At 45.7% G+C, this 27,644-nt stretch overlaps 1 protein-coding gene across 1 annotated transcript in view; it reads left to right on the top strand.

Annotated features, from left to right (window-relative positions):
- Positions 1–27,644, top strand: part of LOC143988970 (24-hydroxycholesterol 7-alpha-hydroxylase-like) — a 188,846-nt gene that overhangs the window by 22,134 nt on the left and 139,068 nt on the right. Inside the window, exons 2-3 of the mRNA XM_077488932.1 lie at positions 2,499–2,634; positions 26,136–26,310. Of these exons, the coding sequence (XP_077345058.1) occupies positions 2,499–2,634; positions 26,136–26,310 (311 nt within the window). The remainder of the gene's footprint in view (positions 1–2,498; positions 2,635–26,135; positions 26,311–27,644) is intronic.

Genomic DNA, 27,644 nt, shown 5'->3' on the forward strand with positions numbered 1-27,644 from the left:
CTGGCCAGCTGGCGTTTAAACTGGGCATGTGCAGTGCAGTTTGAATATGCCGAAGCCTGGCAAAGTTGTCATTATTACTGACAGGCAGCTCTCTCTTATTTCCACAGTCTGCTGGAAACTTCAGGGGATCCCCATGCACTTTGGGCCCCTGTCCCTGCATTAAGATGGCCTTGCCGCCTCAGTGTCTCCATCCCCTCCCATTCTCCGGGTGTCTGCCTCTCCTTAGTGGCGCACTGCTCTCCACCTAGTCCATCTAGTGGTTGTGCTGGCCCTGGCTACTACTAATTATCTGACAGATCTGGGTACTGGAGTACTAATACTACTTGTAGATTATTACATTACCTGGCACAGCTGAGTAGTGGGTTACCGGTACTAGATGCAGAGTGATTTCTGACCTAGCAGAGCTGAGTGGTGGAGTACTGGTTCTACATGCAGAGTGATGTCTGACCTAGCAGAGCTGAGTGGGGCATCCTCAAACAGAAGGTGGAGGAGCGCAATGTCTCTAACATCCACCAGCTCCGTGATGTCATCAGGGGTGTACTCACTTTTGTGAGATACTGCATGTGCCCAGCTCAAATTCCATGAATCGGGTTTACATCCACTTTAATTAAGTTGCACTTCCTCCATTCAGCTTTCCTTCCTCTCTAACATGCGCTCTCTACCTTTTACCTTTTCACAGTTGTGTCCTCTTCTTCTTTCCTTCACTCCTCTTCTCCACTCCACAATCTATATATATGTCAGGTTTCTGCAGCAAGGAGACCAGACATGTAGCTACACGATGAATCTAAGACCAAACAAACAAGTATATATCCTTACCAGTGAGATTTATTAATAGTGAACATAGCAATAGGCAAACCATGAACATAAACAACCTCAGCAAACAGAACCAAACCCTACTAACAAAATCACTAAACAACTAGACTATGGACTAAGTACAACTATATACAATGTACTGACAAGAGTACAGGGGATGCAAGTTAGGGGGGAATCATGACTAGGAACTTGAGCAGGAGCAAGGCAGAGGAGTACAGGAAGGTTCGGGATCTCTGGCAGCAAGGAGGCAAACAAAATCTTGATGCGCTGGGTTCAAGGAGGAGCTGCCTTACATAGCCACCTAATGGCTGAACCCAGGTGTGGCTGATTGATTCTTACAGCCTGCTGGCTCTTGGGAGACACCTGCTGGTTGACAATGGAGCTGCAGCAAACAGCCCAAAGCAGCACAGTGCCACCAGCAGGTATTTTATTTGGATAAAAGTAAAGGGAAAATGTTTCATAGTTCCACCCTACTAGCGCAAATAACAGTAATGCCGAAGGAAGGTAAAGACCCAGCTCAGTGCGGAAGCTACCATCCCATATCCCTACTAAACGTAGACCTCAGATTATTTACTAAAATACTGGTTTCCAGATTACAGCATCACCTGCCTGGTCTGATTCACCTGGACTAGGTGGGTTTTGTTCCATCAAGAGGGGCCAGGGACAACACTATTAAAGTCCTTAACCTGCTGCATGTAGCAAACACCACCAAAACGCCATGTGTATTTATAGGCATGGATGTCGAAAAGGCATTCGATAGGGTGAGTTGGCCATTCATGTTTGCGACCCTGATCCATATTGTACTCGAGAGCAACATGCTAAATTGGATTTCCACCGTTTACGCTGGCCCCTCAGCCAGAGTCCGGGCCAGTGGAGTGTCCTCAGACCCATTCCCTATCACGAACGGGACTAGACAGGGCTGCCCCCTATCGCCCCTCCGTTTTGCCCTGTCCCTTGAACCCTTCCTTTGCCATGTGAGGCTCAACCCTGACATCTCAGGGATAGAGGTGGGTCGCTCGCAACAAAAGGTTTCGGCTTACGCAGATGACATGATGTTCTCGATTACTAACCCGACCATTTCGCTACCGAATCTACTATGCAAATTCGAACGTTACGGTACACTTTCCAACCTCAAGATAAACGTCTCCAAATCGGAAGAGATGGGGGTGGATATATCGCAGCCACAGCTCACACACCTCCAGACTAGCATCAACTTAAAGTTGACTACCACCGCTTTAAAGTACCTAGGTAAGTTTACCCCCCCGAAAATTCACCAAATTATTTCATCTCCACTTCCCACCCCTCCTGAAAACAGTCAAACGGCTTCTGGACAAGTGGCATACCGGCCTACACTCATAGTTTGGCTGTTGCAATATTCTGAAGATGACAGTCTCCTTGTGACTAGTGTAGACACAAGGAGACAAAACTGTGGCCTCAAATAGAGCAAGCCCAAAGTGCCATTCCTCTTCAGAGAGCCCCTTGGTGTTATTTGACACTCCCTATGACTATCAAATGACACCCACTAATTGGTACTACCACCAACATCTGCTCACATTTCATATCCCTATTCGCTTCCCTGTCTTGGAGTTCTCCCTTATTCCCTGTTCTGTTCTGCAAACTGTTATAACTTGTTCATCGTACCTGGCTACAAATATTTCATGAATGATCTCCACATTGTCTTTCAGTATGGACCAGTCTTTACTGTAGTGTCTGCAGGCAACCGACTGACCTTTGTCAGTGGAGACGAAGGAATGGCTGTCTTCTTCAAATCCAAGCAATTGAGCTTTCCTCAGGCTGTGCAGAAACTTCTTCAGCACGCAGGTAAACACCAACAAAACCTAGCAGCTCAAATGTTCTTTATACCTTCTATGGTAATACCATCCAGATCCAGAAAACATTCTAAGTGCATCAAAACAATAGTCTTTAGGGCCTGTGACGATGGGTTTCAGATTTGTGTCGATGCCATTAGTGTGATGTCATTTTTAGTTCATTAAGATTTCACTGACGAGTGCATTGAACTGCAATTTGTTCTCCTTTTTAGAATGGGGTACTATGGATTGGCGGCAGTGTCAAAGAAATGGCACCAACACCCCTGAGAGTATGAATGAGCAGGGGGAGGATTTTTGATGGGATTTTTAAGGTGCCAGGCAAGGAAGTCAGATTACAACACTGCAAAGTATATAAAAATAAAGACAGCGTTTATTACATCGATAACATATTTAAAATCATTGGCTGTACATAAGATACGCAGATATAGTTACACATCCATTAGCTCGTTTTTATGTGATTACAGGATGTGGTTTAATGTATTTATTTATTACAGGGTCCGCAGAGAGAAGTGGCCCTTTTTTATTTTTTTAACAAAGGTATTGGCTGTATGGTATGCTGTTTTTTAGTGGGACTGGATGAGAGCTTCTCGCATGCAGTATGGTGTTTCCTGCTGGCAGTTTTCGGAATAGAGAGGAACCCAAGGAACCATCACTGTTCATAAAAATTTCCAAGTCCAAGAAGGATTTCTATTCTATTTCCAATGATAGTCATAAATCCAATTAATCTTTGAACATCAGAACATCAATGTATCGATGCAAGGGGGCAACATGCCCAAGCTAGGTTGGCACATTGTCCCTGGCAAAAAGTTCCCTCAGCCCCCCCCCAGGTACAGGTTGGCGTACGACCATCGTGTCGCCATCGCAACCCCCTGCACCTGAAGGTAGTGGGAGGGTCCAAAAACAAACACATTATGTGTGAGAATAAATCTCAAAATACTGACTTTGAATTGGTTATAGCCATTAGCCGATTTACCCCACTCTTTGAGATGACTTCTAATAACTGATAGGCCCTTTTCATGGGGAATAGTATTGTATAGGCTTTCAATGTCAATAGTTACCAGCCATGTTTTCACTTTTCTCCTCCGCCTCTCCCTGTCCCCTCTTACCCTTGTGTTCTCCCGCTTCCTTTCTTCCCCTTCCCCCCTCCACTCCTTTTCCCTTCCCCCACTTCACAAATATAAATTTTAGGTTATTTCTCACTTCCCAATACTTCCCTGAAAAGATATTGGCTTACCTGACCCTGCCCTGGGCCTTTTTCAGTCAGTTTGCTTTGCATGTCATCCAGTGTCTGTTCTCTCCATCTGACATCACATTGAGTCGCAGGTAATACATCCTTTTAGGCAATTGATGGATATCGTGTGGGGTGATCAATGACATATTTATTTTATTATTTTGTATGATGAAGTGTGTATTGTTCCTAACTGTACTTTGTTCTATGCAGTATCACATCCAACCGAGAAAAAAATATCCCCTGAGGAAGCCTTAACAGGCAAAACATGTTGGGACAAATCACTCTATAATCTTCTTTGAGTGACTGTTTTCCATCAATCTTTTGGATGTGTAACTATATTTGCGTATCTTACGTACAGCCAATGATTTTAAATATGTTCTCGATGTAATAAACTCTGTCTTTTTATATACTTTGGAGTGTTGTAATCTAACTTGCCTGGCACCTTAAAAATCCCACCAAAAAACCTCCACCTGCTCATTTGTTCTCCTTTTGGTTTTGCATTCTCATAGACTTGCATTAAATTGCAAACCTGTCTGACGCCAACAAAAGCCCATTGGCACAGTTTATTTTTTATAAACAGCCATATCCTAAAGGGCCGAACATCAGGCGCCATCAGTCAGTTCAAACCAGCCGACATTTTGCTGTGTGTGTACTGCAGCTGGTCCAACAGAAGCCGGCCATTCAGCCGGCTTCTGTTTGAAGTATGACCGAAAAAAGTCTGCCAGTCAGCATCCAATCAGCGTTCTCAGCTGATGGCTGAGAGCGTTGATCTGTGTTTTTTAGTGGGGATGGTCCCCCTGTCAGAACATAATTGCTCAGCGGGGGAGATCTCTTTACTGACATTGCATAGTTAGTACAGCGGCTCCTACCGAGCTGTCCACCACTGGGTTGAAAAAAAACTAATAGTATGTTCTATGCTTTAGTGGAAAAGCCTGTTCCCACCAACATGCTGTAAATACGAGGGCTTGCTCTCTGTGTGGAAGCAGTGGTCTCTCTGTGGATGTGCTTCTGCTGAGTCTGATCTTTAGCTTTGCAATCAGAAAATGTCATTCTCCCTGCTGAGTGGAGAACTCTAGGGCCTCCACAGACGGACCACTTTTTCCAGGAAGGAGAACAATGTTTAGGTAAGGGCGAGTAGGGTTTGGGCAAAGTTGCACCACTAGCAAAGAACCCAAGGTGAGACCAACCTTATAAGTAGATCATCAGACAGGATTACACAGTGTTCAGGACATCGGGAAGGTGTCCCGGATAGTAGGTACATTTTCCTGATATTTGAGTTGTGGTCCCTTTGGGGGGGACAGTTGCAGAGCTTTTTCGGTACTAAGGGGTCCTCACCAATTGCAGGGTGAGGTGTTCCAGGTTTAGTTTGGCTGGAGGGGACTGGCTTCCAGGACTCTAGGTCCTTGTACACACGGTCGGAGATTCCGACGGAATGTTTCCTATCGGACCGTTTTGTCGGATATTCCGACTGTGTGTGGTCTGCATCGGACTGTTTCCGTCGGAAAATATCCGATGGACCAACTTTTCCAACTTCCCGGTAAAATTTTCAGACAAAATCATCCGAGCGGACATACTCCGATTATGTGTAGCCTACTGCGACGGACAGGGTGCCACGCATGCTCACCATCAAATTCGGACACGGAAGCGCTTGCTCAGGTAAAACTACTGCTCGTAATCGATATAGCACATTGGTCACGCTGCAATGTTAAAAATTCTTTCATGAAGAGCATTCTCTTGTTCTTTACAATGCTGCAAGAATGAACTTCTGTTGATGCTCATAGTCACACACACTTCTCCCGAACTTATTTCTTGAGTCTTTTTTACTCATTTCAGCACTACAATATTTAAAATCGTCACATCTACACATTTTTTTTTTGGGGGGGGGGGGAATTTTTTGGTTGGTTTTTTTCATCAACATCTCCTTTTTTGTCAGTTTGCTCATCTTTGCATTTTTTGGGGTGTGTTTTGGATTTTAACTTACCACAACACCATTATTATCTTTTTTGTATTTTTTCTTTCTTTTTTAATCTACAGGAGGTTGTTTGGTGTTGGTGCCCCTTGTTATTCAATTCACTTTGTATTTTTCAAATGTACCTGCCTACTCACAAATAAACTGTCCTTTTTGAAGTAAAACACATACGCAAGTATTTCTTCAAACCAACAAAACCTTTATTTAGGTGTCAAACAACTAAAAAGAGGGAGGCAGCGATGGAGAAACTTGTCAATTTGGCAAAGCCTTTGGCCCTCAGGGCAGACATGAACTAATTCGAAAATGCTGAATTGGTGGCCTGAGGAGTACATATCTCAGGGAGAGAAGTCTGGTCCAGAAGTCCTAGAGATCAGGAAAAGCAGATGCCATTGTAAGGATTAAGGGGTGTCTAAACAAAATGGTTGACCTTATGTCTTACTAAATACTTGTATTTCTATCCTTCTCTGTAAAATAAGGATTCGTCATCTATTGTCACGTACTCATCAAGAAGAGGCCGCATCAGCCCTAAAAAGCAGTCTACGCCCAGAAGATTGTCTTATCAGCTGATAACACCCGGAGAATTGTCTTTCCTTTGCAAAAATGTTTTTTTTTTTACATTTGCTGATGTTTGCTCTTTTCTGTCTATAAAAGATGTAATAAAGAAGCCTCAGAGCCACAGTCAGTCAGAGACAGTCAGAGTTAACGACGGACTTCTGAGCAGAAATACTGAATAATACCTCTGTGTCTCTTTGCTCGGATAAGAACTCTAACTAACAATTGGGAAACGGTAACATAACCTGACAAATAGGTGACTTGTTGAGGTCACACCTAACATTTCTGGCGCCGCGAATAGGGACTCGCTGAAGAAACTACAAGAGGCGAACGAACATAAGGACGGAACGAAATGGTCGGGCACATCAAAGAACCACAGACAAATCCTGCGCAGGTAAGAAAAGCTTTATTTTCTTATAAACTCTGTGCTTCTTAGATTTGTGCCCACCTGATCTGTCTGAATTGTTCTTCAGGTAAACACCAACCTCTGTAGTAAGTGGGTCTTGAACTTAATATTTTGGCTTATGTTACCGTTGTTTCTTGTCTGTCTACTTGTCATCTGTCTGTTGTGAATGAGATAAGCCCTGTTTGTATGGTGTGAATTGAAACATATATCATCCCAATGGGTAACGGAATGCGCCCTTAACTCGTAAGAGTACTTTGGGGGTCCGACACTTAAGTTTGATATACGCTTTTTGATTCATGAGCCTAAAAACGGGTTGAAAGTATAAGTCCTGACTGCCTCAATAAAGCAGGAATAAGAAACGAATGCTGAGAGATTCCATGGTAATGGGACGGAAATAAGGTCTCCACAAAGCCCGGAGACCTAGTCATATGTGTTTGGCCACCAAAAGGGAATGCTTGTATATGTTGTAGCTGTCAGTCTGGTCATAATATTTGTCAGTTGGCTAGCATATAAGGTAATTCGATTTCAGAAATCTCATCTAGGAGAGGTTTTTAGTATTTTGGCACCCTAGGAGGAGAAGGCAACGAGACACTTAGTAAGTGATCCAAACGCCACCTAGGCAGGACTGTCAAAATGGGCCAGACACATGGTAAACCCCAGGAGGAACCTCAGAAATGTTACAATGTTGTATGGGAAGGATAAGGCACAGGGCACAAATAGGATTCTCAAGAAATTGGGGATGGATGGAGAAAATGGATTAAGTGTAGAAGGTTGGGAAGAAATAAAGAAAGACAGACAGGGAGAGATATTGCAGAACAGATGGGTATCACAAATACAATGTTTAATTAAGGTTTCCAACAGGGCTGAAGAGGAGGGATGGGAGTATTGTCAGGAAAAGGGTGGATGGGATATGAAGGTCCGACACAAAAGTCTTCCTTCTGCTCCCGGCGATAGGGTTAATACGGGAGATACTCCACCTCCTTATAACACTACCACACCAGGTAATGAAAGACCAAAACTTTATCCTTCCTTAAGAGGAAGAGGATGGGTATGCCGAGTATGCGGTACCCAGAACCCAGACTGGGCACAGGAATGTGTGCATTGCGGCGCTCAAAGACCAGAGCCCGTAGCTCCAGTCCATAGTCGGACTAGGGTAATACAAGTAAATAATCCAAATGCGGGTCAAGCAGGACAGCCACCTACAGTGACCCGACAAGTCGTTCTGAGGACATGGACACCTTGGTCGGCTGACACTCTTATGGCATTAATACAGAATGCTCCTGATCCCGTAGCAAAACCTGCCGCATTCTGTAGATTCGTGACACAATTACTAGACACACATGAAGCAACTTGGCAAGATGGGGAAGATATATGTAGACATAAAATGACACTAACGATGTTTAATCAATTTATGAATGAAATTGCTCCACATAGACCGAATGGGGATCCTACCACAGATCCACCAGGAGTACATCCTCGTCATATAGACTCTAGACCCCTGTTTATTGCTCAGTTACGAGAATTTTGCCAAGGGAAACAGCAGGAAAGGGGTTCGACAGCGCCCATAAAACAGGCCCCAGGTCAGACTGTTACAGAATTTTACCTCAACATGGAAAGCATGATGGCTGACGAAGGTCTAGATTTAGCCTTACCCGTCACCATTAGGGCTTTCAATCGACAGTTTATGGAAGGACTAGTACCCCAAATAGGTGACAAACTGAAGGCATGTACTCCCGAATGGAGAGCCATACGGGACAGAGGAACATTGTTGCAGAAAGCACAAGGCATAGAGGCTGATTTAGCAGAAACTAAACCCAGAAGGACACCGGGAGTTAACACTGTTGCCCGGGTCAATGAAGGAGGGAATTCCTCCCGTAAACCTCTTACCTGTTATTACTGCAACAAGGTGGGACATATAAAAAGAGACTGTAGGAAAAGGATAAAAGACGAACAGGAAGGAAACACGGACAGAGACACGAGGGACTACAGACAGAGGCGTACCAATGATAGGGACGATCCGACCGCATGACTTGCCCCAGTCCTAGCTGAATCAGAGAACAAAATGCTCCACATGTTGATGAAGGTGGAAGGTAAACATATTCCTTGTTTGGTTGACACAGGAGCGTCACGCAGTCTGTTGTCTGATTCAGTAGTCCCTCCACACATGACGTCCCGTGACACCATACCCATAAGTGGTTATGACGGTCTTTTGTCCGATGCCCCACTGACTAAACCTTAAAAAGTAAAAATAGGGAGAATGGCTACCGCCTGACACTTGTGTATTGTTGCAATATGTAGATGACCTATTGTTATGTTGTCCGGATAACGATACTTGTTTAAAAGCCACTCTCTCATTGTTACAATTCCTGGCTGAAAAAGGGTGCAAGGTGAATAGAACTAAGTTACAGGTATGTCAGAAAAAGGTTGTCTTTTTGGGCCACTGTATATCCCAGGGTACTCGACACCTCACTGAAGACCGAGTCCAGGCCATAAGACAAATGAATATCCCACGCAACTTTAAGCAACTTCGTATGTTTCTGGGAATGGTATCATATTGTAGACAATGGATACCACATGCCAGTTCTCTGATGCAGCCATTATATGATTGCTTGAAAATAGTACCCTATGTACTCACAGAAGCAGGTCATGAATCTTTTAGCACCTTAAAAAGGTTACTGATTTCGGCACCTGCGATCGGGATCCCTGACTATACCAAAACATTTCATTTGTACATTGCTGAAATCACGGGACACGCAACAGGGGTGTTGACACAACAACACATCAAACAAAGGCCGGTAGCATACTTCTCGGCGGCTCTCGATCCTGTCTCTAGAGGATCACCGTCCTGTGTACGAGCAGTTGCAGCAGTGTCAATTATCATTGACAAATCCTCAGAAATTGTCTTAGACAATCCTGTAGTGGTACATACCACACATGACATACACGCCATCTTATCACAGGTCCAGCCAAAACACATATCAATGGCAAGGCAGCTGCGTCTACAATGCACTTTGCTCCTACCCCCCAATGTTACCTTTCAGCGATGCACTTCTTTTAACTTAGCACAGCTTTTACCATTACAGACAGATTTGACAGGGGGGAGTAATGATGATAATGGTGTAGATACAGCACAAGATACTCAGGATTCTGACACACTTTCATTTCATGACATAACATCTGATGAACACGATTGTTTTCAACTTATGGAACAAGAAACCACGGGGTTCCCACATGTCACAGACATACCCATTACAAATGCAGAACACACACTGTACATAGATGGTAGTAGATTTGCCGATGACAAAGGTAAATATCACACAGGTTATGCTGTGGTAACGGACACACAGGTAATTGAGGCAAAGTCACTACCAGCACACATGTCGGCACAAGAAGCGGAACTAACCGCTCTAGAGAAAGCCCTAGAACACTTGGAGGGACAAGAAGGGAACATTTACACTGATTCCGCATACGCCTACGGTGTGGCACATGATTATGGCCACATATGGAAAGCTAGAGGTTACCTTACAGCAGCAGGCACACCTGTTAAACATGGTGAAGGAATCAAAAGAGTCCTGAACAATCTTCAAAAGGTTATAAGAGTAGCCATCATGAAGATAGCGGCACACACGAGCGCAAAAACAACTGAGGCAAAAGGAAACGCATTTGCAGATTTAACTGCAAAGAAGGCAGCTCTAGGGGAAGTAAGCCCTGAGACCTTAGCCACGGTACAGGTGAGTATGCCCGAAACCACATGGCAGCAGCTAATGGAACTACAGGAACAAGCAGGGGCTATTGAGAAGGACCGTTGGGTTAAGGAGGGAGCTGCACCAGGCCTTGACAATGTATGGAGAGAAAGAGACAAAATTTGTCTACCCGCTTCTCTATACCCCGCAATGGCAGCGGCGGTCCACTTACCCACTCATGTCAGCTCCAATTCTATGTATAGGATTGTAAGCCAAGGATGGCTAGCCCCTGGATTCAGTAGTACTGCAAGGAACTACTGTGCTGCATGCCAAATCTGTCTGATTAATAACCCAGGACAGAGAGTGAAAACCCCACGTAAACATCAGGTCCGGGCCCAATATCCCTTTCAGAGACTGCAGATTGACTACATACAAATGCCTAAGAGCGGCCCCTTTGAATTTGTTCTCGTGTGCATCTGCCTATTTTCAGGCTGGTCCGAAAGTTATCTTGTGAAATCAGCTACGGCAAAAGCCACCGCCAAGAAACTGATTACTGAGCTGATACCTAGGTTTGGTCTCCCAGAAACAATAGAATCAGATAGGGGGACACATTTCACGGGAGAAATAATGCAAAATGTGATGGCAATGTTAGGGGTTCAACAAAGTTTTCATACTCCTTACCACCCACAGAGTTCAGGATCAGTAGAAAGAGTAAATGGTACAATCAAGCTGAAAATACAAAAAGCTATGCAGGAGTTGAACAAACCATGGCCTGAGTGCCTAGCTTTAGCTTTGTTCTCTATTAGGTACACCCCAACAGGAAAAACAGGGTTATCCCCATATGAAATACTGTTTGGAAGTGCACCTAGATTAGGTTTATATTTTCCTCAAAGTATGCAATTACAATGTGATAGTTTAACTACGTATGTAATACAGTTGCAACAGCGTCTGACTAAAATCCACAAGAGTGTGTATTCTTCTCTTCCAGACCCTAATTCTGTCACAGGTACACACGATCTACAACCAGGAGACTATGTGTATGTAAAGAAACATACCAGAAAGACACTGGAACCAAGGTTTGAAGGTCCTTTCCAGGTGCTATTGATTACAGCAACCTCAGTGAAATTGGAAGGGAAACCTACCTGGATCCACGCTTCTCATTGTAAAAAGGAGCCAGTTGGCAAATGACAACATGTATCTTTTTATTGTTTCAGTAATTCTGGCTAATAGTTTGGTTACCTCACAGAATAAAATACACAAGGATGAAGGATTTTCTAAAAAAATGTTATTACTGAAGTTTAAATATGCTTATGCCCAGAAGTCAGGATATGAGAAATGTTGGATTTGTAGCAAATTACACCCCAGCACAGCAAGTATACCACTGATGGCAGTTCCTATAAACTATACTGATCTTGCTAACAGTAGCATTAACATAATTAGAACAAATACCAGTGAGACAGTAATGTTTAAGTCAAATGGTCTCGCCTTTTCCCCTGATTGGTGTTTCAACTTAGGGAACACAACGGGAGGAAATGGAGAATGCCAAGACAGCAAGTTTAATTTGTCCATTGTCGTATTAAATGGAAGCTTCTATCCCAGTAATTCCAGCACACACCAGACATTATCTGACTTCCTCACTAACATTGTGGATAATAATGTTAGGTGGTTAGTATCCAACTTATCCCTCTATGGATACACCTCTCGTTATAGAAATGATATCAGTTCAAGATCAGTAGCACTGGGAAATAATATATATATCTGTTGTGAGGATAAATGTTATACTTGGATACCTAGAAGAGCTCAGGGATGGTGCTACCTCGCAAGTTTAGTACCAGTAATGGGAGTAGTAGGTGATGAACGAGGTGATCACCTATTAGAAGCTAGCATGCATCCTAGATATCCCCTCAGGTATCGTAGTAAAAGAGAAATATTCCTGAAGAAGGACATGGCATGGGCTTGGTTCCCGTCCTGGACAGGATGGGGTATAGACTTAATGAAACGACTAAATAACTATACAGGAATTATTAATGATGTTTTCGAGAAAAACTCTGATGACATTACTAAGTTAAATCTGGAGACCAGAGCCATCAGACAACAATTAGAATTACATGAATTAGCAATTGAAAGTATGAGTGCAGCACTGACAGGACTCTGTGAAACTACTGAGGACTATGAGTGCTGTACTTGGATACATAACACCAGCATTGAGGTACCTGATTATTATGACATCATTGCACAACACCGTACGGAAGTAAAGAATTTACAAGAGAAGGCCCGAAATATTGGTCGCGACTGGGATCCGTTTGGTGGAACTTTTAGTTTCTCAGGGTTATTCTCTTGGGTTAAGAAGGCAGCAATGACGATTATAGTGGTGCTCTTATTCGTATTTTTCTTTTATGCATGCTTTAAGTTGTTTATGTGCTTTTGCAAGAAAGCCAAGGTAAATGATGCGGAAAAGATGGAACTTTTGTGAAGATAGGTAGATTTAGTTTCTTGACATCACCCATCTGTCAGAAAAGCCACTCTTCCTGAATTTTAGATGTTGGTACTGTCCAGGGGGATGGGTGTATACCCCTCTGACAACTCGCGGTCAGGGAGAGTACTCTGGATATAGGCTGACTAGAACTTGTTCAGGTGGACCCAGGGCAAGAGGGAGGGGTGATGTCAAAGGGGGAAATGTAAGGATTAAGGGGTGTCTAAACAAAATGGTTGACCTTATGTCTTACTAAATACTTGTATTTCTATCCTTCTCTGTAAAATAAGGATTCGTCATCTATTGTCACGTACTCATCAAGAAGAGGCCGCATCAGCCCTAAAAAGCAGTCTACGCCCAGAAGATTGTCTTATCAGCTGATAACACCCGGAGAATTGTCTTTCCTTTGCAAAAATGTTGTTTTTTTTACATTTGCTGATGTTTGCTCTTTTCTGTCTATAAAAGATGTAATAAAGAAGCCTCAGAGCCACAGTCAGTCAGAGACAGTCAGAGTTAACGACGGACTTCTGAGCAGAAATACTGAATAATACCTCTGTGTCTCTTTGCTCGGATAAGAACTCTAACTAACAATTGGGAAACGGTAACATAACCTGACAAATAGGTGACTTGTTGAGGTCACACCTAACACCATCTATGTCCCCAGGATGTGGTTCTTCAAGAGGCTGCATCTTGTGTCAGACCAGACTGAACCCAGGCCATCACTCTCTCGTCTTCCTTAGGCACTCCTGGCTTCCTTCCAGGCTGTGGCTGGGCTCCTGTAGTTGTGGCAGGAGGAGGAGGAGGGCGATGCTCGACCTCCGGGCTGCCACTTGCCACAGCCTCCCCTCGGCTGAGGTCTTCCTGTGTATCAAAATGGGACATAGTTTTATTTTTTTACTCATCAATCACACCATTTTGTGCTCATGACTGTTGCAAATTGAATGTTACCAAATAGAACAGACTATCATTCTGAGCCCAGCATTTTTCATTCTTGTCCCAAACATTTTTGGTCACTGCTGTCTATATTGAGATGTAAACCACTTTGTTAAATCACAACTTACTAATCAATAATAACATCTAGTTAACCTCACTATACCTGTCTCAAGCTGGGCCCCTCCACATGTTGTTGCCTGGAAGGCCCAGGTTGGACATCGGAAGCCTCAGCTGGGGGTGAAGGAAGCCTTGAAGGAAGACTGGAGAGTGGTGGCCTGGGTTTCCTCTGGTCTGCCAGAAAATGCAGCCTCTCGTAGTACAACATCCTGGGCATATAAATGGCATCTGGATCTCCTGATCTCAGGGAATCCTGGAACTTCTTGTGCTCCCTGAGATAAGTACACCTGAGGGCACCAATTTTTGGCATCACATAGGTCATGTCTGCCATGGGAAGCATGATCTTAACCAAACCAAGCACTTTCTCCAGCGCTGCCTTCCTCTTTCTTGGGTCCTTAGGGTTTTTTTTCATTTGCCACAGGCAGGGCAGCTCCCTGAGCATGTCAATGATCATTTCTAGAAGATGAGGTTCCTTGAAGGGATCCATCTTGTCTGCAAGACACAACACAAGACAAAACCTAATAATTTCAGGCTAAACTCTCTATAATCTTGTGCCAATATAGGCCTCAATCTAGAAGCAGTATAGGCTAGTGATGTACTAAGTTAAAAATTGTACCTTCGTTTGCACAATCGGCGCGTCAGCTTCTCCCTCTGCTCACAGATCCTATGTACGACACACGCACGTTGCGTTTTATATACAGTGCGCATGCATGAAACTCCTCCTCCCCCTGATATTCTTTCTAGACTATTCCCTGCTTCTTCTCTTTCGGCGCAGTGGGGAGAGAACATGGCAGAGACACAGCAGGGGCATGATAATTCCACTAACGAGGAGGAGGACGAGGAAAGCCCGGAGCCAGAAACGTCCCAATCCCGGAGGAGAAGATTTAAGGCCTCAAATATGTCTTTTGGAAAGATGTTGGAGGTGGTGGACATATTTTAAGAGGAACGACTATGATGGGAAGTATGGACTTTACCCAAACCCAAATATCAGAAAGGCCAAGATCATGACTAAAGTTGTGAAGAGTCTTCAGAAGAATTTTGGGGCACGACGATCCAAGGATCAACTGAGAAAATGCTGGTCAGACCTGAAACTGAGGGAGCACGATCAGTACAGAAGGATCAAGCGTGTTCTTCAAAAAAGTAAGTAGTTGTCGTCATATGATTATTTTTGCTTGCATACTGCTTCATGTGCTTTGATTTCATGTTGTACAGTTTAAAATGGCCACTTTCAAGTTCATGGGTTCAATCGTTCGTAAGAAACATCGTTCTGCAGGTAAGTATTCCAGCTTAACAAAGTGTCCACAATAATGTTCTCACCTTGGAACTCGGCCAAAAAACACAATTGTACCACACTTCCAAGCAATGTTTCATATTTCTATTTCTGCCCTCTGTGTGCTAAGTATTCCTTTTTTACATTCTCATAGGGGAGAGAAGACTCTGGAAGTCTGAGGACACCAAGGACCCCACCCCTCCCAAAGAAGGCGAAATTCCAACACCAGAAGCAGAGGAGCAGGAGGAGGAGGAAGGAGAGATCGTTGAAGTTGGACAAATTGTCACCACAACAGGTGAGTGTCGGAGACCACAGCTTCCGGTAAGCTAATCAATGTATGTCGGCATATTTATAATACATGGTGTGTTTTTTTATTTTTTTTTGTAGGTGATGTGGAAGAAGAATCACATTTTACAAGTGAAAGTGCCCAGATCTTTATTGGGGAGATAATGGGGTGCAATCGGGATTTAGAAAATATACAGAAAAACATCAATGATGTTCAAAATAAAATGAAGAACATCATTGATGTTTTGGGGAGAGTGTGAAACACCCCAAACTAGCTAGGGTTTTAGTTTTGTGTTCTGAAACAACAACTTTTGTATTTTACAAAAAGCCAAATTTGGAAGATGCACATAGTGCGTCAACATGCGCTATATCCCATCATGGGGGATCAATGTACGTGTTTTGTGGAAAGTGGCTGAGTTGAAGGGGTTGCAGCCCCAAAACATGTACATTGATCCCCCATGATGTGAGATAGCACATGTTGACACACTGTGTGCATTTCCAAATTTGGCTTTTCCAGGGGTGACACCCCATGTGATGAAGGCAATATCAGCCCAGTTTGTACATACTCATGTCTGATATTGTCTTCACTTTTCAAAGTTGAACTTTGTAAGTTCCTGTGTTCTGTATGTTACGCTTTGATACATGCCTGTTTACACAAAAACACCAAGTTACCAAAAAATTACCTTAAATAATGTTTTTGATACACGCAATATGTTGGTTTGTTGTAAAACCCTTTTCTAAACGCACATGTGAATGTGCTTTGATTAAAAATTTTAATTATCAACATTGTGTGGCTTCCTTTTTTCAATGCGCAAAAGCAGTATTTGGAGTAAAATTGTTGTTTTCGGTGACAATGGGTGTTATTTACTAAAGGCAACTCCACTTTGCACTCCAAGTGCAGTTTCAGGTGCACTTTTGCAGTGCACTTGTACTGCATAGTGGATGTGCCTTTAGTAAATAACACCCACAGTGATGTGTTAATTTTCACAATCATGCCATTTTCATGACCCCACATATTTCTGCCATGGTGCTGAAAATGAGCAAGATTTTTGTCAGTAATGCACTACATACATTAGTTAACAAAAACAAGGTGTGTGTGTGTAGCAGACCCACAACATAATAAGATTATCTGAAGAGACTGTCCCCTCATCTCGCTCAGAACTTGAGTTTGCACTGTTGTAGAAAAAGGCACAACAACAAAAATCTAAAATTTTACCTAGGAGACACCTAAAACCAAGCCAAGCAGTAAACGAAAAACAAGATTATTGTAGTTTCAAAGAAAACTTTATTACAAAAATGCCTCTCAGACATTGTCTGGCATATCAATGGCCCCCCTACCCACAAAGTACTCCATGTATTAGGTTCGGTCCTCACGGGCGCTTTGGGGGGGCAAGTCAGGATGAGCAGCTTCAAGGGACATGAGGTTCTAATTTTCAAGCAAGTCTGCATCTTGGCCAACTGAAACCACATAGTTTGCTGAATGTCTTTTTAAGAAATTGTGCAGAACACAGCAGGCAAGCACTATGTGATTTATTTTATATTCCGCCATGTGGATAGGCATTAAAAAAAAGGTGAAACCGGCTGGCCAGTATTCCAAAAGTGTTCTCCACCACTCTTCTGGCTCTGCCCAGCCGGGAAATTAAACATCCTCTGGTCCAGGGTGAGGGTCCTCATCGGGAAAGGCCGCATCAGATGGTTTGCCAGGGCAAACACCTCATCAGCGACGAAGACGAACAGGAGTCCTTCCTGATTCTCCTCTGGGGGTGGCAAGCCCAGACTGCTACTCTGGAGACACCAGTAGAAATCCATCCGTGAGAACACTCCACCATCCGACATCCGGCCATTTTGCCCCATGTCCACATACAGGAAGTCATAGGTCGCTGACACCACCACCAACATCACGATACTATTAAACCCATCGTGATTAAAATAGTACGACCCCGAGTTGGGGGGTGGGACGATGCGGACACGTTTCCCATCAATTTCACCTCCACAATTGGGAAAGTCCCAACGACTGGCAAAGTGGGAGGCCACAGTCTGCCATTCCTGTGGCGTTGAAGGAAACTGGAGTGAAACAAGACAAAAAATGTGTAATTTTGCCAATCAACATTGCAAGCAGATTAGACACCAACATTTTTGGCCAAGATCAGTATAACATTTTGGGAAATGAGTATTTAAAGCCTAAAGTATAAGGTCCCCTTATCAGAGTCATCACAAGGGTGCTGGACGTGGTGCTGAACTTCCTTTTTCTAGTGCCGCCATACGCAGCTTACGTCACCGCATTCTTGGCAACCGGAAATTCAGACAACTTAGTCCGACCGTGTGTATGCAACATCACTTCTGGACCTCTTCCGGAATTAATCCGTCGGAATTACTCAGACGGATTTGGTTGTCAGAATCCCCGACCGTGTGTACAAGGGCTATGAATTGCTAAATTTATATTAGGGACTCTGGATTTTGGAGGTTCAAAGAGATTTGGGGAGGGTGAGGAAGAACCTTCAAACCCTGACTACCAGGACTTTGGTCCCAAAGGGGTTAAGTCCCAGGTGAGGGAGGCTTGAAATGCATCAGAGGAAAAATCAGCACCTGTGTCAGAGAAGTGAGTGGAAGACAGACACACAAACCATGTAGCAAGAAAAGCTGAGACACAGGCTGCTAACAGGATTTGCATGTTTATTTACTTTGGCTGAAGTAAGCTGTCTTTTTGTCTACCCTTGATTAAAATAAACTGTTTTGCTTTCACCAAACTTGTTGGTGGTCATTCCAGAGCTACCTCCAGGTTGCAACAGGTATAGATATAAAAGTAAGATTATACAACTCAGGGAACACAAGGCATTCAGGTCAGGATGCTCAGATGAGATCCAGGTACACAGATCAGAATTCACAAATCAGGGGTCCAGACATACAGAACATATAGGTTAGAATGCTCGAATCAGGTCCAGATACAGTATACGGGTCAAGATACTTAGATCAGGTTCAGATCTTATGCTCAGGTCTTATGTGTTCTCTTACCCACCCACTGTCAGTTCACTGTGATTGAGTAAATTCGGTAAATGGCAATAATTTCAGACAAAAGGTATTGGTGACCCACCTCTACCTTTTTGCACAGTATGCAGGGATGGTTTTACCAAATAAGGCCTCAAATCAAACTCCACCAAAAAACATTTAATTCATTTTGTGCCAACTTGAAGAACGTTACTTACCAGGATCTGATTGCAGTACAGTGCCTTAAAAAAGTATTAAAATTTTCCACATTTTGTCATGTTACAACCAGAAGTGTAAATGTATTTTATTGCGATTTTATGTGATAGACAAACGCAAAGTGACACATAATTGTGAAGTGGAACAAAAATAATAAATGGTGTTCAAACATTTTTTCCAAATAAATATGTGAAAAGTGTGCATTTGTATTTAGCCCCCCTGAGTCAATATTTTGTAGAATTACCTTTTGCTGCAATTACAGCTGCAAGTCTTTTTGGGGATGTCTCTACCAGCTTTGCACATCTAGAGAGTGACATTTCTGCCCAATAGTTCAAGCTCTGTCAGATTGTATGGAGAACATCTGTGAACAGCACTTTTCAAGTCTTGCCACAGAGTCTGGACTTTGACTGGGCCATTCCAACACATGAATATTCTTTGATCTAAACCATTCCATTGTAGCTCTCCCTGTATGTTTAGGGTTGTTGTTCTGATCAGGGGTGGATCCAGAGCCTAGTCTTGGGAGGGGCACTGCTAGAAAATACATTTTTTTGCAGGCAATTTATTGGGGAAATGGCTGGTGTTGGCGCTTCAATCATCAACAACCATGGTTGTTATGGTGTCAGGATGATTGAAGCTCATTATTTCTATTAATACATTGTAATATAAAATTAAATGGTTCAATTCACCATAATTCAGAATCAGTGGGACCATTGAGTGTGTCACTTGCCACCGTTGCCTTCCACACATTGCAGATTATTACTTCCCTGCCAACAGATGCAGATTGTCACCTGACACATGTTGCGGATTGTCACTTGCCACGTCACCTACCACCAGATGCGGATTGTCACTTGCCACGTCACCTGCCACAGATTGCGGATTGTCACTTGCCACATCACCTTCAACACATTGCGGATTGTCACTTGCCACGTCACCTGCCACCAGATGCAGATTGTCACTTGCCACGTCACTCTCCTCTGCTCGCGGAGCTGCCCGCTCTCTCATCCGCCCGGCCAGCAACAAATTTCTTGGGAGTGTCAATTTCCCCGTTTGCCCCCCCCCCCCCCGGTTCTGCTTGAGAGTGATTTTCTGACCCAGTGTCAGGGTTCCGTTTGCACTTTGCGAGCGGATCGCAGTTCGCGCATGTGCACTCGCGCTGCGGGTCTGCCCGGACTTCGGCGCCGGTGCCCCAGGCACTACGAGTATCTAGTGATGCCTTTCGGGCTCTGCAACGCCCCGGCCACCTTCCAGCATCTGATAAATTATGTTTTCCGGGACTTTTTGGAAATTTTTGTCATTGTTTACTTGGATGATATCCCGATCTTCTCCAGGTCCCTAGAACAACATCGAGGACACGTTGGCAGAGTGTTGCTTCAGCTCCGTCAACACGGATTATACGCTAAGGCCGAGAAATGCAGGTTCGAGCAGCAGAACATTCAATTCCTTGGCCTTGGAATTTCCCCAGCAGGCATCAGAATGGATCCGCAGAAGGTATCCGCTGTTCGACTTGCCGGCTCCCACTGACAAAAAGGGGATTCAGCGCTTTGTGGGCTTTGCAAACTTTTATAGGAAGTTCATTAAGGGGTTTTCTGCCATCATCTCCCCCATCACCCAGCTCACCAAGGTGGCCTTTGAGAAACTCAAGAGCCTGTTCACTTCTGCCCCCATTCTCAGCCATCCTGATCCGTCTCGACCCTACATCTTGGAGGTCGATGCTTCCGAAGTGGCGGTGGGGGCAGTGGTATCTCAGCGTCAGGGCAATAATAACCTGATGCACCCCGTAGGATTCTTTTCCCGAAAACTTTCTCCTGCTGAAAGGAACTATGACGTGGGGGACAGGGAGTTGCTGGCCATCAAGTCTGCATTAGAGGAATGGAGATATTTACTGGAGGGTGCTGTCCATCCTGTGCTAATTTACACTGATCATAAAAACCTTGAGTATCTCCGAACTGCTAAGTGTCTGAAGCCCCGGCAGGCCCGCTGGGCCCTCTTCTCTCGATTCTGCTTCCATATTACATACCGCCCTGGTTCAAAGAATGTGAAGCCGGATGCGTTTTCTCGCATGTTTGATGGTTCCAAGGATACCGCACTCCCAGACACCATTCTTCCTGCTAGCACCTTTTTTCTCGTTCAGTCAGATCTGCTGTCCCAATTAAGAGGAGCTTCGCTTAATTCTCCTTGTCCTCCGGGGATTGCATTGGCAACCAGAGAGGGTCTGCTATGGAAAGACAATCAAATCTTTGTCCCTGAGGACGTCCGGATGAGGGTCCTGGCTCTTCTTCATGATCATCCCCTCGCAGGGCACTTAGCTTTCCGTAAGACTTTGGAACTCGTGCAGCGTACCTTCTGGTGGCCCGGCATTAAGGAATTTTGCAAGCAATATGTTAATTCTTGCCCCGTGTGTATTCAAAGTAAAGCTACCAGAAACCGGGCCTGGGGGCTGCTGAAACCGCTCGCTGCACCTGATCGACCCTGGCGAATGATCACCATGGACTTTATAGTCGAACTCCCTCCCTCTGAGAACTGTACAGCCATCTTTGTAGTTTGTGATCGCTTGTCCAAGATGGCCCATTTCCTACCCTTGAAGGGGACCCCTTCAGCATCCGTGACGGCCCGTATCTTCATTAGGGAGATCATCAGACTTCACGGGGTGCCTGCTAATATTGTGTCAGACAGGGGGGTCCAGTTCACTTCCCAATTTTGGAGAGCCCTATGTGAGACTTTGAAGATAAAACTGGCCTTGTCCTCTGCTTACCATCCCCAGACCAATGGACAGACAGAGCGTACTAATCAGACTCTCGAACAAAACATTAGGTGTTTCACGTCTTTTGTGTAGGACGATTGGGTATTCGCCTACAACAACGCCAGTCATTCTACCACAGGGCAGTCTCCGTTTTTTGCCAATTAAGGTTTCCATTTATCTTTTCTTCCTGATCTCCTTGCAGAATCTTCTGTTCCAGCTGTCCAGGACACTGTGTCCTTTCTCCACCGCAACAATCGGATCCTACAGGAAGCCATAGCCAAGGCTCAGGCGGACAGTAAGAAGGCCTTCAAGTCGGGGATCAGGTATGGCTTTCAACTTCCAACCTTAAATTAGCCTGTCCTTCCAAGAAGCTGGCACCCAAATTTTTGGGTCCGTTTTCAGTTAAAAGGAGGATTAATGAGGTGTCTTATGAACTGTCCTTACCTGACTCCATGAAAATACACCCGGTTTTCCATGTATCTCTGCTTAAACCTTCTGTACCTGACCCCTTTCCTAATATAGGAACAAGACTGCCTAAGCCTGTTCTTGTTAATGGGAACAAAGAATATGAGGTTGAGGCCATTCTGGACTTCAGAAGATGGCAGGGACAAGGTCAGTTCTTGATTAAGTGGAAGGGCTATGCCCCTGAGAGTAATTCTTGGGAACCTGCTGTTAACCTGCACGCTGACAGATTAATTCAGGCCTTCTTTTCTGCATACCCTGAAAAGAGAGTCGTTAGGGGTATCCGGAGGTTGCCCCTTGTGGGGGGGGGGCAATGTCAGGGTTCCGTTCGCACTTTGCGAGCGGATCGCCGTTCGCGCATGCGCACTCGCGCCGCGGGTCAGCCCAGACTTCGGCGCAGGTGCACGCGCCGCCGGGCGCCCCAGGCGCGCACGCGTGCATGCTGTCCACGTGCGCGCACTAACGTGATTGGCGCCAGTGGCCCTTTTTAAAAGGTACAGCTGCAGATGCTGCTTCCTGCCTGTTTGCCCATCCTGCATGTTCCCTGTTCTAAGGCTTTCCTGAATCTGCTGCAGCCTTCCAGGTTCTTCAGGCTGTCTACTCAGCGGCCGCAGACAGCTCTGCCAAGCCGTCTTCTGCTGCCATCTGCTCCTGTGGTCCCTGCATCTGGAGGATCTCCGCTTTACCTGCATCCGCTGCTGCATCCGGCCAGACGCTCCTACCCTGCTGTGCTCTTGTCCCACTGTTCTCACTCCAGGGGGACTTGAACCAGAGCCGTAAGCGAGGTCTCCTTCTACCAAGTCAGGCTCACCACCCAGGTACCTAACACCCAGTCTCAAGTCTTTTGCAGACTCTAACAGGTTTTCTTCTAAGATTGCCCTGTATTCGGCTCCATCCATCTTCCCATTAACTCTGACCAGCTTCTCTGTCCCTGCTGAAGAAAAGCATCCCCACAACATGATGCTGCCACCACCATGTTTCACGGTGTGGGTGGTGTGTTCAGAGTAATGTGCAATGTTAGTTTTGCTTTTAGCCCAAAAAGTTAAATTTTGGTCTGATCTGACCAGAGGACCTTCTTCCACATGTTTGCTGTGTCCCCCACATGGCTTCTCGCAAATTGCAAACAGGACTTCTTATGGCTTTCTTTCAACAATGGCTTTCTTCGTGTCACTCTTCCATAAAGGCCAGATTTGTGGAGTGCAAGACTAATCCTGTGGACAGATTCTCCCACTTGAGTTGTGGATCTCTGCATCTCCTCCAGAGTTACCATGGGCCTCTTGGCTGCTTCTCCGATGAACACTTTCCTTGCCCGGTCTCTCAGTTTAGGTGGACGCTTATGTCTTGGTAGGTTTGCAGCTGTGCCATACTCTTTACATTTTCGGATGATGGATTGAACAGTGCTCTGTGAGATGTTCAAAGCTTGGGATATTTTTTTATATCCTAATCTTGTTTTAAACTTCCCGACAGGTTTATCCCTGACCTGTCTGGTGTTTTCCTTGGCCTTCATGTTGCTGTTTGTTCACTAAGGTTCTCTGACAAACCTCTGAGGGCTGCCCAGTAGATTGTCCATAGGAATGTTTAAAGATTGGACTCCAGAGAGAAGAAAAGTCTTCACTTTCTGTCTTGTCTCCAATGCAGGAAGTAAATAAAGGTACCGTAATGCCGCGTACACACGAGCGGATTGTATGATGTACTTAGTCCGTTGAAACACATTTCAGCGGACAGTCCGCTCGTGTGTGGGCTTCAGCTGACTTTTTCAGCGTGCAGTCCGGCGTACTAAGAATTTTGTTTTTTTCTAAATTCTGTCAGTCGTACTCGCATTTCGGCGGACAATCCGGCCGTGTGTATGCCAGTCCGCCGTACTTTTGAAATGAGCGGACTTTTCCCGCCCGGGTCTCCAGGTAGGCGGGGCCCGCGAAGGAGACGTCGCTGGCCCCGCTGCCTGGTATGGACTTAAAGGGGAACCCCAACGCCGAAAAAAAATCGGCGTGGGGGTCCCCCCCAAGTCCACAACAAACCCTTGTCCGAGCACGCTACCCGGCCGGCCAGGAAAGGGGGGCGACCGAGCGCCCCCCCTCCTTAGCCGTACCAGGCCGTGTGCCCTCAACATGGGGGGTGCCTTGGGGAAGGGGGGGCCGCGCGGCCCCCCCACCTCAAAGCACCTTGTCCCCATGTTGATGAGGACAAGGGCCTCTTCCCGACAACCCTGGCCGTTGGTTGTCGGGGTCTGCGGGCGGGGGGCTTATCGGAATCCGGGAGCCCCCTTTAATAAGGGGGCCCCTGGATACCGGCCCCCCACCCTATGTGAATGAGTATGGGGTACAATGTACCCCTACCCATTCACCTGTAAAAAAAAAAAACACAACACACAAGATAAAATACTTTATTGCACAGCTCCAGGGGTCTTCCGTCTTCGGGGGTCTTCTCGCCGGACTCCTCCGCTATCTTCTTGTAGCTCTTTTGCTAGCGGAGGAGTCCGGCTTTCTTCCTCGCCGCAGGCCTCTTCTCCCGACTTCGGGGGTCTTGTCCCCCTCTTCGGTTCTTCTGCCGGGCCACCGCGCCTTCTTATAGCTCTTTTACAGGCGGTGGCCCGGTCTTCTGTCGCCGCCGCCGCCGCCTTCCGTTCTTCTTCTTCTTCTTCTTCTCCTCCAGGAGATGTTGACTCGACGCTCTCTCCGGCCACAATGCCAGGGACACACTGCGCGGTCACTTATATAGGGACAAGGGGCGGTGTCACATGGCTTTATGTCACATGGGTTGGTGTCACATGGTGACCCCGCCCCCTTACGATGTCACAGTCCCCATGTGACATCAACCCATGTGACCAACCCATGTGACATAAAGCCATGTGACACCGCCCCTTGTCCCTATATAAGTGGCTGCGCAGCGCGTCCCTGGCATTGTGGCCGGAGAGAACGTCGAGTCAACCTCTCCTGGAGAAGAAGGAGGAGAAGAAGAAGAAGAAGAACGGAAGGCGGCGGCGGCGGCGACAGAAGACCAGGCCACCGCCTGTAAAAGAGCTATAAGAAGGCGCGGTGGCCCGGCAGAAGAACCGAAGAGGGGGACAAGACCCCCGAAGTCGGGAGAAGAGGCCGGCGGCGAGGAAGAAAGCCGGACTTCTCCGCTAGCAAAAGAGCTACAAGAAGATAGCGGAGGAGTCCGGCGAGAAGACCCCCGAAGACGGAAGACCCCCGGAGCTGTGCAATAAAGTATTTTATCTCGTGTGTTGTGTTTTTTTTGTACTTTTTTTTTACAGGTGAATGGGTAGGGGTACATTGTACCCCATACTCATTCACATAGGGTGGGGGGCCGGTATCCGGGGGCCCCCTTATTAAAGGGGGCTCCCGGATTCCGATAAGCCCCCCGCCCGCAGACCCCGACAACCAACGGCCAGGGTTGTCGGGAAGAGGCCCTTGTCCTCATCAACATGGGGACAAGGTGCTTTGGGGTGGGGGGGCCGCGCGGTCCCCCCTTCCCCAAGGCACCCCCCATGTTGAGGGCACGCGGCCTGGTACGACTAAGGAGGGGGGGCGCTCGCTCGCCCCCCTTTCCTGGCCGGCCGGGTAGCGTGCTCGGACAAAAGTTTGTTGTGGACTTGGGGGGGGACCCCACGCCGATTTTTTTTCGGCGTTGGGGTTCCCCTTTAAGTCCATACCAGGCAGCGGGGCCAGCGACGTCTCCTTCGCGGGCCCCGCCTACCTGGAGAAGCACTCGAAATGAGCGGACTTTCCTCCGCGTGTGTGGGCGAGTCCGTTCATTTCAAAAGTAGGGCGGATAGTACGGCGGACTTAGTACGCCGTATTAGTCCGCTCAAAAAGTGCCGTGTGTGGACAAGTAGCCCGTTCGGAAAGTCCGACGGACAGTCTGGCGGAAAGTACGCCAGACTAAGTACGTCATACAGTTCGACCGTGTGTACGCGGCATAAGTCTCATTAATGGGGGCACAGACAGCAATAAGTGCTTATCAAAAGTTCCAGCTTTTCACCTATCACTCTAATGTAAAAAAAATTTGTGTCACAATTTCCAGCTTGGGTCCACTCCAGTAATATGAGTTTTTTTTATTTTTATTTATTTTTGTATTTTTACCATTTTCTGCCACTGAGACTCTCAAGCTATTTTGCTGTACAAGCAAATAATCATTTGCATCATCTATCTTTCACCAAACCATACAGCATCCATTGGAGAGGATAGCTTCAACAAGTCCCACAACGACATCATGAAAATGTCGGGATTTAGGCTGTCGGGTAACAGACTGAATGCGCATACCACCCTATTGTGCAGTGAATTTTCCTCGCATCTGGACCAGCTGAGCTCACAGGGCACCATGGATCTCTACAGCCTGGTGAGGTAAGAGAACTAACCCAAAGTTCCTGGTATGGAGGATTTATGTACCTTCTGACTTGTGACCTGTATAAATGTTGAGGACTGCAACAGAACTACAAGGTGACTTTTTTAGATAAGTCTAAGTCATTGACGGGACTCTGCCTTATCTAGTATAATGCATAAGATTATTTTTAACGGCAATTCCTTTTCGTTCTTCCCATCAAACATTTCTTCCATTTTTAATCAGATTTGGTGATGCTTTTTGTCAGTTACCAGCAGATGTGTTTTTTCAAATATCCACAGACTAACAGATTGTGGAATGCTTATCACAACAAATATAAAGTACATACCAGCATTACATTATAGAATTTATTTCGGGTGTGGCCTCATTAGGGAGATTTTTTTTTCATAAATTCTTTGTTTTCCTCAACTGGCTCCTTATAAAATTAATACATATTTCTTATACAGTTCCATTGGAACGGAAGATAAGTGGCAATACAAGAGTGCATTCCTAGGTGGCATATCTTACAAAACCATGTACATGTACTGTATGTCTCATTAGTTCTGCAATTTCAAGGTAGTGAGTCCTGTTTGCTTTTGTTTGTCATAGCAGGGGTAAGGAAGGTGAATGGGGTAGAAGAGTATGAGGGTAGATAAGAGATGGGGGTGAGGAATGGGAGTGAGGAGGGGATAAACGCTGTGCTCTTGGCCGCCACTGTCCCTCATATTCCTAAAGGAGTTATTGGTCAAAGGTGAGACGCCAAATGATCCACCATCCCAGCAGCAGCCCCCCTCATACTTACCTGAGCCCATCTTGATCCAGTGGTGTTGAATGAGAGACTCGGCCGGCCAGGCTTCTCCTTCCTGATTTTCTGAGATGGCAGCAGTGCGCCATTTGGCTCCTGCTGCTGTCAATCAGTGAAGTAAGTGAACCAATGAATAGAGAGCGGGGCGGAGCCAGGCCACGTCTCCATTTCTGAATGGACACACAGGGCAGCAGCTTAGCTGGGGTGCCCCCACTGCAAGCTGCTTGCTGTTGGGGCACTTGGCAGGGAGAAGGGGCTGGAAGCGCCGAAGAGGGACCCGAGAAGAGGAGGATTGGGGCTGGCAAGTCTCTAGCAATAGCAAAGTTGTAATGGTGAGTCTACAGCAAGAGCTTTGCAAGTCTACAGCATGAAGATTCAGCCACAGTGCACCCTGTGACGGGACGACTATTGCACATCATAACTGAAACAGAACTTGCAGTAGACTTGCTGAATGTTTGCAAAGAAATTTGATCTGGAGTCATGCAATGCAGACTTGCTGCAATTGTGCAACAAACTTGGCCTGGCAAGTCTAGCAAGTCATTTTCAAACTTG

The sequence above is a fragment of the Lithobates pipiens genome, unplaced genomic scaffold, assembly GCF_037356315.1.
Source record: "Lithobates pipiens isolate NorthernLeopardFrog02 unplaced genomic scaffold, aLitPip1_a1.2 Scaffold_18, whole genome shotgun sequence".
In the NCBI taxonomy this organism is placed as follows: domain Eukaryota; kingdom Metazoa; phylum Chordata; class Amphibia; order Anura; family Ranidae; genus Lithobates; species Lithobates pipiens.